Source organism: Panicum virgatum, chromosome 1N, assembly GCF_016808335.1.
Source record: "Panicum virgatum strain AP13 chromosome 1N, P.virgatum_v5, whole genome shotgun sequence".
Lineage (NCBI taxonomy): Eukaryota > Viridiplantae > Streptophyta > Magnoliopsida > Poales > Poaceae > Panicum > Panicum virgatum.
In genome coordinates this window covers 62,837,700-62,853,686 of record NC_053145.1, presented here as the reverse complement: position 1 = coordinate 62,853,686, position 15,987 = coordinate 62,837,700, and the positions used below count along the sequence as shown (strand labels likewise).

Below are 15,987 nucleotides of genomic sequence, written 5' to 3'. Positions count from 1 at the left end.
CAGCACCCACGAAGAGGAGGGGGATACACCAAGCAATTCTTCAGCTTCGAGAAGTAGCGGACAATGCCAGGAGGGACACGCGGACTCTTGTCATCTTGTCATCGCCTCCAGGGAGTACATCGGCGCCCAAAGGCGTCGTCGATGACGGCACCGGCACAACGCCGGGCTAGGATTTCTCCTGACCAGTACCCATGCCCAACCAACAGATGGACAGCGGCAGGGACGCCTCGAACAACGCCTTCAAGAAGGGAGATCGACACCTCATGGTGTCGTCGTTGTTGGCACCGGTAAAATACCGGACTAGGATTTCTCCTGGCGTATACCGGCCCACCAGCTGCAACACCCGTCGTGAGATGACCGGCAACCACATGCCGCAGGGCGCTAGATCCATTGCTGAAGCATGTCTGGACGCCCTCGCCACCGCAAAGTAGAAGGGACGCGGGCCGCCGGCGACCACAGCGTCCACGGAGCCGGGACAGGGGGTGGGGTTCCGACCCCGACCACCGTCGTCACCAAGCATGGCAGCGCCAGGCACGAGCCCACCACGGTACCCGCCAGAGTAGATAGCACCTAGCTGCTTGAGCCCCTTCGGCTCGCGCGAGCGGCAAGGCGCAAAGCAGCAGAGACAGCAGCCATGGTGGGAGATACAGTGCCCAGCGCGATCAGCCACACCTCCGCGCCTGGGAGCACTAGATCTCGTACCGTAGGGACCGGATCCACACTCGGAGGCCCCGGATCCGCCACCATAGCAGGCAGCCATAGCCATGGGTGTCACTACAACTTGAAGCACAAACCGGAAAAGAGAGAAGAAAATGGAGAGGAGAGGGGTGGAAGAGCTTGGATGCCGGCTTCGGCACCAGAGCTGGCCGCCGCCGCCGCGCAACAGCCTGCAGCGGCGGCGGCCGAGGGGAGCTGCCGGAGGGGAGGTGGTTTGGATGCGGAGGGGGGGCGCCCCTCAAGCGGGGTCGTTGAATTGTAGTTGGCCAAACAATTGCTCTGGTCTTTAATATGATTTAGTGGAAAAAGGTCCTTGTTAAATTAAATCAGCGGCTTCTTCTGAGCTAAAAAAAATCGATATAATATGATGCTTGGGTTTTAAATGCTGGCCTTCACAGCAGTTCTGCTTGGCTTGGCTGATTCTGTGGTTAACCATGATTCTTTTCTGTAAACTCTGTGATTTTGAATGCCCTTGCATGCTAGCTGATATTGAGGTGCATAGATACGAGCATCTCATATCCTAATTGATTGAGCGTGCCCACATGTTTGATACTTATCTAGGTCCTCTAGGAGGAAGCACATTCTGCCAGTAACTTAAATTGTGTAATTTTCAAAAAATAATTAGGTGAATCTATTACAGGTTCTGAATAGATGCAGTGGTTCTAGAAGAAGTTTACAACCTGATGTCCTCTCAAAGGCAGGGTTTACCTTCCCGACCGGTCCGGCCAAACCAGAGGTGTCCGGTTCCGGTATACCAGTCCGGTTTGGCCGGTTACCGGTCGGAACCGGTCAAATTCAAATTTGAATTCAAACTTCGCCGTTCAACCGGTTCGTACCGGTATACCGGTCTAACCGACCGGTATACCGGCCGGTTTGACCGGTAACTGGTCGGTTTGACTGGTAACCGGTCAAATTCAATTTTTTTCTTTTTTGGTTTAAATTCAAATACCCGCAAAGTATACTAAATAAATGTTTGTATAATATATTTTAGTCTAAATGAACCCTCCAACTCTCTTTTGTACTACTTTTACATTGTATTTGTATACTTTTGTATGCACATTTTTTTTGTTTAACTTCAAATCCCCGCAAACTATACTAAATGAACAAATTTTTGAGAAAATTTGACACCATTAGATTTGTCGCATCTTGAAGTATTTTTAGGAATTTTTTGGGAATTTTTCATTTTTTTGAATTTAAATTTAAATTTTGAATTTGGGCCAAACCGGCCCTAACCGGAACCGGGCCGGACCGGTTTGACCGGTGTTAGGTGAACCCTGCTCAAAGGTACACATGTTATCTACTTATCTTTAGTCTTCCTGCAGATGATTATGGTTTATTGGAACAAAACTCTCACCAAATCTGGATGCAGATGTGTATCTCAGCTGTGAAGGAGTCCTTGACAAATGTATGAGCAGGCCAGTTCTTGTTCACTACTCATTTTCCACTTCCCATAAGCTTCTTATCTCCGACTTAAGTTGTGCTGTAGATTTATGGCGACAGATTCGAGATTTTCATGAGAAACTTTGAAAAATCATTTGGTAGTACATTGAGAACCCTCCACCTTATCAATGATACACCTGTCTATGAACAAGATATGCCTCAATGTTCTTACAAAGGTGGTGATTCTGTATCTGAAATCAAGTTGAGTGGCGCTGATTCACAAAGTTGGATACATGATGTCCAGAAAGACACACCCTTGAGTTCCATGGATAATCAGATCATTCTTCATGCGGGTGTCAATCATCAGCTAGTTCACCTTACTCGTCGTAGATCTGTTCCAGGAATTGATCAGCATGTTATGAGTGTATTCGAGAGATCTGTCAATGAGCAAGCTCGTTCAAATGAGCTCAAGAAACTTGAAATAGGACTTACTATGAGAGAATTGCAATTGACGGAATCTCAGTTAGCTCTCAGCTCCGACTCAAATGAGTTAGAGAAGGTTAAAATTCGTGTGGGATTTGAGAGAGCCTCTTTCAAAGAGGAGAAATTTAAGACTCAAAGAGAGGATACAAGGCATGCAGAACTGCTCAGGAAGCTTATAGATATGCTTCTTACTGCTGTGGTACTCATGTCTGCCTGTTTTGGATATGGGACATATATTTACTCATACTAGCGGATAACTGCTGTTACTTCAGCTTGTACAGCTGCTTCAAGGGTATGTGCCCAATGTTCCGTTACAAATTAGTTTCTAGCAAATTCTGTGGTGAGAAACTCATGTAATGTGTCCCTTTTCTTGCAGGAGTATACATCTTGGTGGATGCCAAGTTCAGTGTCAGCTTTCAACTCGGGATTTCTGATTTTCAAATGCAATTTAATAGCATCAGCGAGGATATCATTTGAAGTTTTGATGATCCTATTAATCGCTTGGCTGATATTCCAGTGTTCTGCAATGACCGGACCAAACATGCCAATAACGTTCAACGGTATGTTATTGGGAGTTGTTTGTGGTTGGTTTGGAAGGAAATGTGTCGACACACTGGGTGGGGATGGAAATTTATGGCTTGTATTCTGGGAAGCCCTTTGCTTCATCCATTTACTTGGAAACATTCGGCCATCTATTTTACATCGAATGCTCTATGGTCCTATTTCTGTGACAAACAGCACGAAGGCCGTTCGTTTACCATATTGGGCTCGCCGATATGCATTTTATGTTTTGGTGTCACTTATTCTGCCATGCTTGGCTGGTTTGCTGCCATTTGCACCTCTGTCAGACTGGATAGAACTTGCAATTCAATATGCAGTGTCCATACTCAGTGGAAGTAACATTGAGGATGACTATTGAGGTTACGTGTCGTTATGGGCATGATAGGAAACCTGGTAGATATTTGTAAGCTCAAATCTATTCTGCGAAGGTGGAGAGAATTTGCCCACTATTGTCGAAGTCAAACATATATGAATTGGATTTAAGGATAGCAAGGAGGAAAGCTTTTTTTTTATTTCCACCTAGACAAACTTATTGGCATGAAAGAAAAACGTTTTTGCCTTGTAGCGAAACATCAGAAGGATCAGGTTGTGGTAGTTGTGCTCCTTTGTGCATTGTCACTGATATCAGGAGCAAGATACTTAATTTCACTATGTAACTTCTTGTCACCAGGCAAGCTTGAATTATATTATAAGCCTGCAATTTCATTGCCTCTTTTTGTGTCCCTTTTGTGCAAGGACATTGACACAATGTCCTCAGTGATTGGAATCTGTAGCTATGATGTAATTTCATCTATTAGTCTCTCTCTCATAAGCTGCAGTCTTTCCTTCCATCGGAATTCACTCCACATCAAAGTGCTGCTTGTACATAGTTTCTCACATGTATGTTGTAAAGGGAACCTTACAAAGCTCAATGTGTATATAGCAGTGATGTACAATTATGTAAATCTGTAAAAAGTTGTATCTGCTTCCACGTTAATTATGTGTACCAGTTCTTCCATGGGGGACTTGCTTAGGTTTGTGCCGGAACAAGTGGCGTTAAGAATGAGAGCAGTTGATACTGTGAATAGTTTTATGGATGCTTAACTTCTCATGAAAATGCTTTCACAGCAATATGATTTTGTAAGGTTATGGAATGCATACCGCAATAGAACTCTATCTAAAATTCTGCAATGTTCTAAACTAAACTGTTTTATGTTAAAATATCACTTAATCAAGGTGTGTCTGACCGAACAGATATTTTTTTAGTTAGTTCTGGTAACCGCCAAAATGAAAAAACGATAGCAGTGTGCCAGCCTGAGGCTTCGCAGCCAGAAGCTTCATGGCGGTGGCCGCCGCTCCGTCTCTTCCCATCCCCATCCCCACACCCCCGCGCCCGACCCCGAAGCCCCGCCGCGCACGCGCCCGCCCACCGCGGCAGCGGGACGTCGTCTCCTGGACATCTGCCATCGCGCGCGCGGCGGGGCAGGGCGACCTGCCGGCGGCGGCCGCGGCGCTCTCCGCCATGCTCTTGTCCCCCGCCGCGCCGGGCCCCAACGACGTCACGCTCCTTACCGTCCTGTCCGCCTGCGCCGACTCGCCGTCCTCCCCGCTCGCCCGCCCCTTGGCGCTCTCGCTCCACGCCCACGCGCTCAAGGTCTTCCCTTCCCACCTCCTCCTCTCCACCTGCCTCGTGCGGTTCTACCTCGCGTCCCGCCTCCCGCACCTCGCGCTCCAGCTTTTCGACGCAATGCCCATCCGCTCCGTCGTCACCTACAACACCATGATCTCCGGGCTCATGCGCAACGGCCTCGTGGACGCCGCGTTCGAGGTGTTTGACGGAATGCCCGGGCCGGATAAGGTCTCCTGGACGGCGCTCATCGACGGGTGCGTCAAGAACGGGCTCCACGACGAGGCCATCGACTGCTTCCGCGCCATGCTGCTGGACGGCGTCGAGCCGGACTACGTCACGTTGATAGCCATCGTCTCCGCGTGCGCCGAGGTCGGCGCGCTCGGGCTCGGGATGTGGGCGCACCGGCTCGTGGTCAGGCAGGGGCTGGAGCGCAATGTCCGCGTCGCCAACTCGCTGATCGACATGTACGCGCGGTGCGGACAGGCGGAGCTCGCGGCGCAGGTATTCCGTTCCCTGAGGAAGCGGACGGTGGTTTCTTGGAACTCGATGGTCGTCGGGTTCGCAGCCAATGGCCGGTGCACCAACGCAATCGAGCTCTTCGAGGAGATGCGGAGGCAGGGGTTCAAGCCGGATGCGGTAACGCTCACCGGCGTGCTCACGGCCTGCAGCCACGCCGGCCTCACTGAGCAGGGGCTGAGCTACTACGACCTCATGACGACACAGTACGGCGTCACCGCGCGGATGGAGCACTACGGGTGCGTGGTTGACCTGCTTGGCCGTGCCGGGCGGCTCGACGAGGCGATGCGCGTGGTGGAGACCATGCCGATGCGACCCAATGAGGTGGTGCTCGGGGGCCTCCTCGCCGGCTGTCGGATGCACGGGGACCTGGAGATGGCCGAGCAGCTGATGCAGCACCTCCTCGAGCTGGACCCTGGGGGTGACGCCAACTACGTGCTTCTGTCCAACATCTACGCGGCTGTGGGGAAGTGGGATGGCGCCGGGAAGGTCCGGAGCTTGATGAAGGCGCGCGGGCTAAAGAAACGGCCAGGGTACAGCGCCGTGGAGGTCGACGGCGACGTGCACGAGTTCGTGTCGAGCGATCGGTCTCATCCGCAGGCACAAGAGATTGGCCAGATGCTTGGGTTGCTCATGCACGAGATGTATGATTATGATGAGCATGGAGGTAGCTGCTTCGACGGGGATTGAGCTGCCGAGAACTGCAAGAATGTGGAAGATGCAAGGCTTCTTCAGGCATCACCGCATCACCAAGTGGTCATCATTTTGCCTGTGGGGTTTCTCTGTGTAAAAAGTGTTAGAACATCTGTTGTAGATCAGTAAGAAGTGTTGTATTGTTTCTCAGTGCATGCAGCTGTTGTTAGCCCATTGTGATTGCCCATCGTCACTTAGTCATTATGAATGGATTCAACATGTATAGCACACAGGAAAGCTCAATTGGTTTCAGCAATTTTGATCCGAATTTGATGAGCTGAATCAATATAGACAATCCATGTTGCTTTTATGTGTCACTTAGACATATATGATCGGCTAGAGTCACTGTAATTATGGGCGCTTTCTGAACATCAGCAGGAAATAAAATTTGAGCTGTACAGGCATGCAGAGGTGGCAAACGATATGCGAGCGTTGAGCGACAGCTGTATTATACTGCCAGCATCCACATCATTCGCTTTTAATCTAACAGTGTGATTTCCCGTTTGGCCAAAATGTCAAATACTAGTAAACACTGGATCAGCCAGATATTAGGATGTACATGAAAGGAATCGCTCTTGGTGGTGTGCAAACCATCCTGTGCTAGCAAGATGCCACCAATACACAATTTAAGCCATTTCCATAGTTTATCTTCATGCAAACTATGCTGGCATAGCCATAGGAACATGGTGTAAACACCCAACAAGCTCGAAAAGAATCACTTATATCAGCCATCTTCAACCGAACATGGAATGCCCTACATCCACATAATTGCTTCTAAGTGCCTGGATGTGCTTACCGGATTGAAAGCAATTTTAAACCTCCCATAAACTATCAAGCATGAAAATGGTACAGTGATCAAGGGATGTCTTCAGATTGAGGGACCATTCTCGGAATTCAGGCCAAGGGGTCATCATCATTATCAGCACAAGCTTTGACATGTGAATTAAATCTATAAAATGCAAAAAAAAAATCATTAGTTCTAGCAAATTCAGCTACATCTTATATTGAGTAATAAGTTAACAGAGATCAAAACATTCTAATTATTAAATAACCTCTCTATTTAAGAGGATGGTCGAAGACTTACCAGCTTATGTACAATCGAATCTGTTAGAAGCAGAGGAAAACATCATGCGCTATAATGTTGTAGCGGTCTCTGAACAAAAGGATGCTCCAATAGCTGAGCAGCAGATGGACGGTCATTTGGATTTGCTTGAACACACTTCTTTATGAAATCACGCGCATCTTCCGATAATGTATAAGGAATTTCTGGTGGTATTCCCCTACCAATTTTAAGCAAAGCGTGTGTCTGCAAAACAGAAGAAAATTCTGCATCATACACCACGAAGGTGTACATTTTCTACCAACAGAAGAACAGATGATAATAAAATTTGCATATCATTTATAATTTTTCTCATGAAAACAATGGAATGAATCATATTTAATAAGACTACTACTGTTTTGGTCCACTATATATAATATAAATAAAACAGCAAATCCATCAACCAGGAAAGGTAGCCATGGATCTTCTTTCTTTCTGAATTTGGTCACACACACACGTTCATGTATTTCAGTGTTTAAAACTTCAAATTACAGTGTATTTCTAGTTAAAAAAATTCTTAATGATGTGTAGCAGGAAACTAAGGAGGCACAGGCACTCACCCATTCCATATCAGGGTATGGAACTTTGCCTGTCAGCATCTCCAAAACTGTGCAGCCAAGACTCCATATGTCTGCTGGTGGTCCATGTGGCTTAGCCTTAGCAACCTGAAAATGCTCAAAATATTAGGTCACAACTTGGAGACCAAATTTTATTAAAGTACAATTTTGTGACAACGAGAAATAACAGCTTGAAGTCCTATCATAATCTTTTTTGTCACCGTGCTCACAATTTTTAGTTGCTTTTCAGTTACAGCTATCTGGTTTGATTTTCGAAAGCCAGCTCATGAAGTATCGAACTTGAGACACTTGCCATTGTCAAGTAACTGAACTACTGAAGCTTTTAAGGTTGAAAGCCCCAGGATATTTATAGGCAATCTTTACTTGAGTTACTTAGATTTGTATTCTGGATTGTTTTAAGAGTACAACATGCAGGACCACTGAGATGTAGAAACAGCACAACACACACATACTAACCTCAGGGGCCATCCAGAAAACAGTTCCCTTGCTAGATCTTGCCTGGCTCAAAATTGATATCTTGCAAATGCAGATTAGAAAACATCAGTACAACATGTAGAAGAAGAACATATATGATTCTTAGGGTGTTTAGAATGTCATGGTGAATACCTCCTTCGCAAGTCCAAAATCTGCCAATTTGACCAGCCCACTTGCATCAACTAGGATATTCGCACATTTGATATCTCTGGTAACATAGGGGAAGAAGACCATGCTCAATAGCCAGAAACATTAAACCTGAGTAAATAGTTGGGAACAGAAAATGATCTAAAGCAGACAATCAAATAGCATTCTAATTCTCCTAACTCACCTGTGCAGGACATTCCGCTGATGTAGATAGAGCAAACCATTCAGAATCTGCCTTGTGTATGCTGAGACTTGTGAATCTTGTAAATGGTATTTTTGATATAAAGCTGCCAATGATCCTTGAGTTACAAGTTCGAGAAAAATATATAATTTCCCACCTTCCTGCAAGACATTCATCCCACGAAAAAGATTTTCATGACGGACAAACTGCCCATATTTGGAGATAGCATTCGGCATGAAAACAGCATGAGATCGAATACAACAGAGCAGTCACCACATGGGGAAAATCTAAGTATACAACAGATGTGGACTCTACAATTTGTTTTTGTTTTTCTCCCTGTATTTTTGTAAATTTTTTACTCTTCTCCTCTACTAATACATACCAGACAGCAAAGCTGTTGGCGGGTTTCAAAAAAAAAAGTATACAGCAGAAAATACAGGTTTTTTTTTGTATTTTTGTAATAGATTCATTCTGAGAAGGAACTTCATAACCACTGCAATGAGGAAATTACCTTATCTGTTCCAAAATATTGTACTATATTTTCATGCTCCAAACGACTCAAGAGGGATATCTCCTGAAACAGAGAAAGAAAGGAATAAACTATCATCAGTGGAAGTCAAGGAAAAAATGGTTAATTGAGAAACATATCGTTAGAAGCAAAATAACGGGCATCATTCTCAAGCATGAATAATCCATTACTCACATGCTCAAGCTGCAGAATGCGCTGCTTTGCGTTGAGTCCCTGATCCATTAAGGATACCTCCTTGACAGCAAAGAAAAAACCATCACTGTAAAAGAAATGTTAGAAGTCAGTCTTTCAAACAGTGAGTTGCAGAAAATGTTTGGGATCATCCAAACATTCTGAATTTTATTCACACCAAATAGCATAACTGATTGCATTGGATTTGAATCATAAATAAAATTGTGAAGTCTGGAGTTTCTAAAGGACTGCCAAAATTATAGAAACATTGATATAGCCATGTCAATTTAATACAACGATTATTTTTGACACAGAGAAACCTAATGACATGAAAGCACAGATGGAACACAAGACTCTACATGAAATGTCAGGATAGATCCTCCTTTTTTTCATTCCTCGAATGAAAATGCCAGGATAGACTAAAGTCCAACAAGAAGACTTGACTCGCTGACTCAGGGTCATCTGAAAACTGACGCATAATCGTATTTTCATCTGAACGTCAGTCAACTATTAGCATGCCTAAAATGAGTATGACATCGATGGCAAAATATGGGTAAACTGCTTTTGACTAGAAGGTCCCAACTATTCCAAACTAAAAACCACGGTTTTGGGCTTTTAGCAATATATCTACTGTATTCAGCAGAGCAAAACTATAGCTGTTCTTCCTTTGTCCCCTCTGTGCCAGTTAACTATGATATAAACAAAAATACAGCATTACATACGTGAAGTAGGCAGATCAAAACTTACTCGCTGATGGCCTCGTACACTGACCCAAACGATCCACTCCCGAGATGCTCTCCCTTGATCCAAGTCGTAATGGTTCTCTTAAACCGCCTGTGTGGCGATGGCGAGATCCAATGCTCAATGTCACGAGAAGTTGACTCTGCTACAACTTGAACCAGAGCACCCGTAGTCTCCCTTGGCGCCTCGACAACCACCGCTTTTGTTCTCTCAACTCGCAACTGATCCACCTTGACCGGATCACCCTTCCCCTTCTCTGTGTCTGCATCCCCCAACTTCACCACGGCGGCAACCTCTCGTAGGGAAACTTTCGCTGTCTCCGATTCGATCACTCTGCTGCCTGATTCAGCTTCAGGCCATTTGTAGGATCGTGCAGAAACTTCAACGGCCTCCTGCCGTGCTGAACCCTCGGCGCCCCGGTCCAGGGCCAGGGGAGCCTCCAGCGACTGGCGGCGGCTGCGGGAAGAGGTTGGGATGTGCGCCATGGCGGCGGCGTAGAGGGCCGGGGAGATAGTGAAGTCCTCGGGGCCGTTGAGGCCGAGCTTCCGGAAGAGGTCGTCGACCTCTGCGCGGCCGCCGTGGCCGCCGCGGATGCGGAAGCTGGTCTGCGACGCGAACTCGGAGCCGAGGTCGGCCGGCGCGGGGTCGCCCGCGCCTTCGTCCTCGCCGGGGTACGACGAGTGCCTCATCGCGTTGATGCGCGACAGCTGCGGCCTCGCCCGCTGCGGCCTCGCCATGGGTGGGATGGGCGGGCGGCTCCTCCGCTACGGCGCGCGGTGGCGGCCGGGCTTGGCCTTGCGTGGGGAACAGGGCAGACCGGCAGAGCAAGGGGGGACAGAGGCGCACGGCGGAACACGTCCGCGCCTGGGAGTGGGGCTTGACGAGGAGGGGGGGCTTTGGCCGCGCTAGTGCGAGCGCGGAGCTGCGACCTGGGAAGCGGAAGCCGCGCTCGCTTTTGACCCGGCGCGGGTGCGGTGCGGTCGCTGCGCTGCGTTGGAGTGTAGCGGGAGGGTGACGGGGGGAGGCCGGGAGGGGGAGTGGCCAGGTCGGCGGCTTGCACGCGTGTTTTTGTCACGGCGCGTCGCGAGCGGCGGAACGAGGAGACCGGGCCGCTGGCGCTGGCGGGCAGGCAGGCCAGCGGTCGCGGTCACATCACCAGAGCACCAGGCGGTGGCTGGTGATTCGAGTCAGCCGCCGAGCTTCTCGCCGGCTGCTCTCCGTCTCCTCCGGCTGCGCATCGGCGAAGCTACAGACCAAAAAAAAAATCAAGCGTCTGCGGACGGTCGCCGGCGAACGGATCAGGACGTCGGGTGGAGGTCAGACCGGTAGCGCGCGCGCGACGATAGCCCCCACCGAGTCGTGGTCAAACACGGAGGTGCACCGTCAAATCAAAAGCAACAAAGAATAGTCAATGTTGGATGCGGAGTCCCGTGCCTCTGTCTGCGTACATGTATTTTACAGAACAAATCGCATGCCTGAATCTAGCGCGAAAGATTTCCCTTCACCTGACGATGCTACGACGATTCTGAAACTTCCAACAAGGAACAGCATCGAAGAAGCAACGAGCTGCTGACTCTGAACGTGACAACGTCGATCAGGCGACATGCTGTTCTGAATCCGGCAGCGCCACGAATGGGTGCCCCAGCAGTTCGTCAGCAGAGGCCCGGTCGTCAGGGTTTACCCGGAGGCACTTGTGTATGAACTCGCGAGCCACCAGCGACAGTGAGCTCGGGACCGGAGGGAGCTGACCACGACCGATTTGGCAGAAAGCTGATACCTGATCGATCGAAGTGGACGTGTTAACAGAAGGTTTTGTAAGCATGCGCAGGGAAGAACTGAACCATGTGAATGCATGAGCACACAGAAACAATTTGTGGACCAATGTTTTGAATGGGGAAAAAAAGGTAGGAGAATGTTTGCGAGAACCACTAACCCAATTGTCGTCAGGATAAGGAGGTCTTTGTATGAACATCTCCAGGATAGTGCACCCGAGACTCCAGATATCAGCAGAACGCCCGTATGGAGTCCCGCGAATGACCTGAATTTTGTCAAAAGGTCATAATGGAATCATAGGCTCATACGAAAGTTCAGCAAGTCAGAAACAGATCGAGGCAATCGGCTAGGCACGGTCCAAGTACAGATTTTGACATTTTGCTACTTTGGAAAAGGAAAGATACAGCATGTATTTGCATAGTTTTTTTTTTCATCGTAGCTTAGTAGCATGCGTAACTACTCCACAGTAGAAGGTGTTCATATACCTCAGGAGCCATCCAATATACACTTCCTGCACAGGACCTTTTCTGCTTCCAGACTTTAATCTAGCCTTGGATTCAACAGCTTCAGATCTCACTGCCTCTGCTAGCAAAGATTAGAAAATTTATATACTTGAAAGAATCAAAAGAGAGAGAGAAAAAAACAACCTGCTTTGCCAGTCCAAAATCTCCAACCTTCACGGTTCCATTTAGGTCAAGTAAAATGTTTGCACATTTAATATCTCTGCATTTGGAAGATATTTTACCATTACTAATGCGAACATATACTTCACTAAAACAGGTGTATTGACAGGGGAGCAGGCTCTAGGAGCAGGAAGCAAGCAAGACTATTCTTTTACGTTGATTTAAGTTTGTAAAACAAATTTGCCAGGACCTGAATTTTATTTTGGCATAATTAAGTTTTGCAATACAATCATCACATAGATTACAACTGACTATTTCATTATCGTTCAGTTTGTGACTGAAGAGTTAAAAAAAAAGTGTACAATTTAATCAAAATAACCCAGAAAGTAAAATTAATATAGATGATATCTGATCACCTGTGCATTACATTATTATGATGCAGATAAGCCAATCCAGTGAGAATCTGCCTAGTATATGCAGAGATTGTTGATTCTTCCAACTGCCGCTTCTCGTATACAGATACCAAAGAACCTTCACTGACAAATTCAAGGAAAATGCTAAGCACAGTTTCTTCCTGCATGTAAATCCAGATCAGAAATGGTGAAGTAAACTCACGGGATAAGAGTGCACGGTGACCTCACAAGTCACAATCACGCCAATATTGCGCTGCATCAAATCACAAATATGGTAGAAATGAAATACAAAGTGAATAAAGGGAAAATAACCTTAAGTTTTTGGGGGTCTCGGCATTATTAATACCAAAATTTTTAATGAGGCCCTGCTCACGAAATGGGTATGGAGAATTTATAACAACTCTGAGGAGGATCTTTGCTGCCAGCTCCTCAAGAATAAATACCTCAAACATAAACCTTTGCTGTGTCAAAAAGGAGCCCGTGGCTCACAGTTTTGGAGGGGCCTGAACAAAATTAAACATAACTTCAATTGGGGGGGCTGTTTTCCAAGTAAACAATGGGAGATCAACCAGATTCTGGGATGACATCTGGAAAGGCAATATTCCCCTGAGGCTTGCATATCCTAAGCTGTATGATCTTAGTAATAATAAGTCAGGCTTAGTCAAAGATTTCTTTGTGAATGGCCAATGGCATCTCACTTTTAGAAGAACTCTGTCTCCTCAAGATGTAGACATTTGGGAAGAGTTGATGGATCAGTTGGAGGGGAGCTGTTTGAATTCCCAACAGGATTCGGTCAGGTGGGCTTTGGAGAACTCGGGTCAGTTCTCTTCAAGCTCTCTGTATAAATGGCTTTCTCACAGGGGGGGTATTGAATAAGAGATTGAACCGGGTTTGGAATAGTAAACTGCCCTTAAAATTAAGAATCTTTCTGTGGCAAATCACACACAACAAATTGCCAACTGGGGGAGAGCTCAAAAAAAGAAAATGGAAAGGAAACCCTTGCTGCAACATATGCAATGCTTTGGAGACAACAGACCATATTTTTTTTTCTTGTATTGTAGCAAAGTTCTTATGGTCTTGTTTCAAAGAAGCTTTGGGCTGGGATCGGATTCCAGTGGGGTGGCAAGATTTTCTAGGCAACTGGATTCCTTTGGGGTGCAAGGATTATAATGCTAAGCTTTTCCTGTTAACTATGGTAACCTGGGCTCTCTGGACCTCTCGCAACAAACGTGCGATTGAGGGTCGGTTCCATGAAACCCAACTGACCTTTTATACAAAACAAATATGTTCTTGCAGAAATGGTGGGTGCTTCAGCGCGAGGCTGATCAATCAAAGATCAAAGATTGGGCTGGACAAGTGAAACGATGGATGGGAGCCTTCCTGGAGGAAATAAAAAGACGTTCACCTGAAGACCTGTTCATTTGAGTTTTTTGCTTTTCCTTTGTAATGTCTATCCGACACTGCTTGCGAACCTTTTAGGGAGTATTTTACATCTGTAAGCTGGTAACCCCAGCAAACCTTTGTATGCCGTACGTTATTGCTTTCTATAAAAGCAGGGTAAAGCCCTTTTCTAAAAAAAATAATAACCTTAAGTTAAGTTATATGTGATGCGATGATGTGCTGAGGTGATTGGGAACTTTCAGTTACATGTGACGCAATGTTCCCCCATCAAGAATTTCTCCTTTCACTCAGTGTTTGTTTCAGAGTTGTTTTGTGCCCCAACTTTTGTTTCTGTCCGTTCAGGGAGCGTGTTTCAGTTTGAGTGTGTCTGGTTCCATGTAATATTAAACTTACTGTAAGACTCGCTTGCTTCCTTCCTTATATGCCATATCAGTGCTCGTGCTTTATTTCAAAAAAAAAAGTTTCAGTCTCACCTTTTTGGCACCGAAGTATTGTACTATGTTCTTATGCTCCAATTTGGCTCAGAAGCAAGATCTCCAGAAACAGTGAAATGATGAGTGATACTGTATCAGAGTAAACCCGTGAGAAGAAGTCGGACAGAAACAGAGTGGTACATATCATAGCTGACTGAAAGTCTTAACCAAATAGCTATATTCATAGAAAGGCCTGACAAAACTTGCAGTTGATGCGTCATGTTCGGTATCATTTTCCACCGAATTAGGTTCTAAACATATAAAACGAGCAGCTGTTTAAAGAAAACAAATTGACCAGCTACTAAATGCTAAGAGACAGAACTACCTGCTCTAGCTGACTTGCACTTTGCTTTGCGGACCAATCAACGATGCTTCTTTGACAGCGAAGATAAATCCGTTCCTGACAAGGTAAGATACGATTGTATGCCAACTATAAGAGACAACATACACTTTCTGCTGATAACATGATTACATCCTCACAAAATACCATCTAGGCGAAAAGAGAGAGCAAGCAGGCGGCCAGACAGCACGGTGCAACGAAGCATTGCATCAAACACTTAACGGGCAAGCCATACGAAAGAGACAAGACTTACTCGCTCACCGCCTTGTACACCCTACCGAACGATCCGGCCCTCACGAGCTCTAGCTTCGTCCAATTCGCAATTCTCCTCCTCACCACGTCGACCACGCTCGAAGCTGTCGCCTCCAACAAGGCAGCAGTCCGGGCTCCAGTTTCCTCCGCCTCCCCGACCTCCTCATCCGTAGCTCCCGACTCGTCTCCTTCTTCAAATTCGGGTTCATCAGCACGGATCGAACCGACCGTGTCGGTTTGGTCGTCCGGCGGCGGCGAGAACCGCGTCAGGCCTGCCGGCGGCGGCACGTACGCCGACTCCCGGATGGCGTTGCTGCGCGTCAGCCTCGGCGGCCGGCGGGATCGGCGCCGGGACTGCATATTTGCTTGTTGACTTGGATTGCTGGGAGCCTGTGAGGAAGGGGGGAATAGAGGGCCGGCGAGGCCGCGTCCTTCGTGGCACGCAGGGAGGCGGGAGCGAGGGTGCGTGGAGAGAGGACAGAAAGCTGGGAACGTCACGAGTCACGACCTTCGCGCGGAATTTAATATGAAAATTCGATGGGCCTTTTAAATGCTTGTGCTAGGCTGATTACGCTGGTAAGTTTTCGGCCCGCCTAAACGAATTCAGGGCCCGGCAGATCTTGTCGAACTCCACGATCTGCCAGCCCAGCCTGGCGATGAGGTAAGAAACCGGAATCTTACCGATGGACTCTCGTACGGGCCTCGAACAGAAGTGCCAGTTGGGCTGCTATATGGTAGAATTTGGCCCGTTAAATGGAAACGAGCCGTTGGGCCTCTTGTCGTGTCAACAACATCATTATCATCTTCATCTTCATCGAGTCCAGCTTACAGGA

General features: G+C 47.1%; 3 protein-coding genes and 1 pseudogene across 6 annotated transcripts; 2 read left to right on the top strand and 2 right to left on the bottom strand.

Moving 5' to 3' along the window:
• Positions 1–2,028: 2,028 nt before the first annotated feature.
• Positions 2,029–4,046, top strand: LOC120657313 (annotated as a pseudogene).
• A 386-nt stretch (positions 4,047–4,432) lies between these two features.
• LOC120657309 (pentatricopeptide repeat-containing protein At1g05750, chloroplastic-like) lies at positions 4,433–6,269 on the top strand. The gene has a single exon (XM_039935604.1). The coding sequence runs from the start codon at positions 4,460–4,462 to the stop codon at positions 5,954–5,956; it is 1,497 nt and encodes a 498-aa protein (XP_039791538.1). The 5' UTR covers positions 4,433–4,459; the 3' UTR covers positions 5,957–6,269.
• A 100-nt stretch (positions 6,270–6,369) lies between these two features.
• On the bottom strand, positions 6,370–10,800 carry LOC120657311 (mitogen-activated protein kinase kinase kinase 1-like). The gene is made up of 9 exons (XM_039935605.1): positions 9,886–10,800; positions 9,142–9,226; positions 8,950–9,012; positions 8,442–8,599; positions 8,243–8,318; positions 8,093–8,152; positions 7,619–7,723; positions 7,044–7,265; positions 6,370–6,908 (listed from the first exon to the last, which is right to left on the bottom strand). Exons 1-8 carry the CDS (start codon positions 10,614–10,616, stop codon positions 7,086–7,088), a joined length of 1,458 nt encoding a protein of 485 aa, XP_039791539.1. The 5' UTR covers positions 10,617–10,800; the 3' UTR covers positions 6,370–6,908; positions 7,044–7,085.
• A 455-nt stretch (positions 10,801–11,255) lies between these two features.
• Positions 11,256–15,301, bottom strand: LOC120657312 (mitogen-activated protein kinase kinase kinase 1-like). 4 transcript variants are annotated; one of them, XR_005668122.1, is made up of 9 exons: positions 15,156–15,301; positions 14,888–14,962; positions 14,563–14,652; positions 12,891–12,941; positions 12,692–12,811; positions 12,300–12,375; positions 12,138–12,234; positions 11,813–11,917; positions 11,256–11,656 (listed from the first exon to the last, which is right to left on the bottom strand). XR_005668122.1 is itself a non-coding variant. In XM_039935606.1 (8 exons), the coding sequence occupies exons 4-8, from the start codon at positions 12,697–12,699 to the stop codon at positions 11,474–11,476; spliced, it is 432 nt and encodes a 143-aa protein (XP_039791540.1). In that variant the 5' UTR covers positions 12,700–12,849; positions 14,563–14,652; positions 14,888–14,962; positions 15,156–15,301; the 3' UTR covers positions 11,256–11,473. The 4 variants fall into 4 exon arrangements, 1 of the variants encoding a protein (XP_039791540.1); XR_005668123.1 differs by having other exon boundaries at positions 12,703–12,811; XR_005668124.1 differs by lacking the exon at positions 12,891–12,941 and having other exon boundaries at positions 12,703–12,849.
• Positions 15,302–15,987: the final 686 nt, after the last annotated feature.

Coding starts and splice junctions, on each gene's coding strand:
- LOC120657309 (XM_039935604.1), top strand. CDS start 4,460: ATGGCGGTGGCCGCCGCTCCGTCTCTTCCCATCCCCATCCCCACACCC.
- LOC120657311 (XM_039935605.1), bottom strand. CDS start 10,616: ATGGCGAGGCCGCAGCGGGCGAGGCCGCAGCTGTCGCGCATCAACGCG. Junction 8,319..8,441: donor CAGCGGAATGTCCTGCACAG/GTGAGTTAGGAG, acceptor CTATGTTACCAG/AGATATCAAATGTGCGAATA. Junction 8,153..8,242: donor ATTTTGGACTTGCGAAGGAG/GTATTCACCATG, acceptor TGCATTTGCAAG/ATATCAATTTTGAGCCAGGC.
- LOC120657312 (XM_039935606.1), bottom strand. Junction 12,198..12,299: donor ATTTTGGACTGGCAAAGCAG/GTTGTTTTTTTC, acceptor ATCCAAGGCTAG/ATTAAAGTCTGGAAGCAGAA. Junction 11,918..12,137: donor TATATTGGATGGCTCCTGAG/GTATATGAACAC, acceptor GACAAAATTCAG/GTCATTCGCGGGACTCCATA.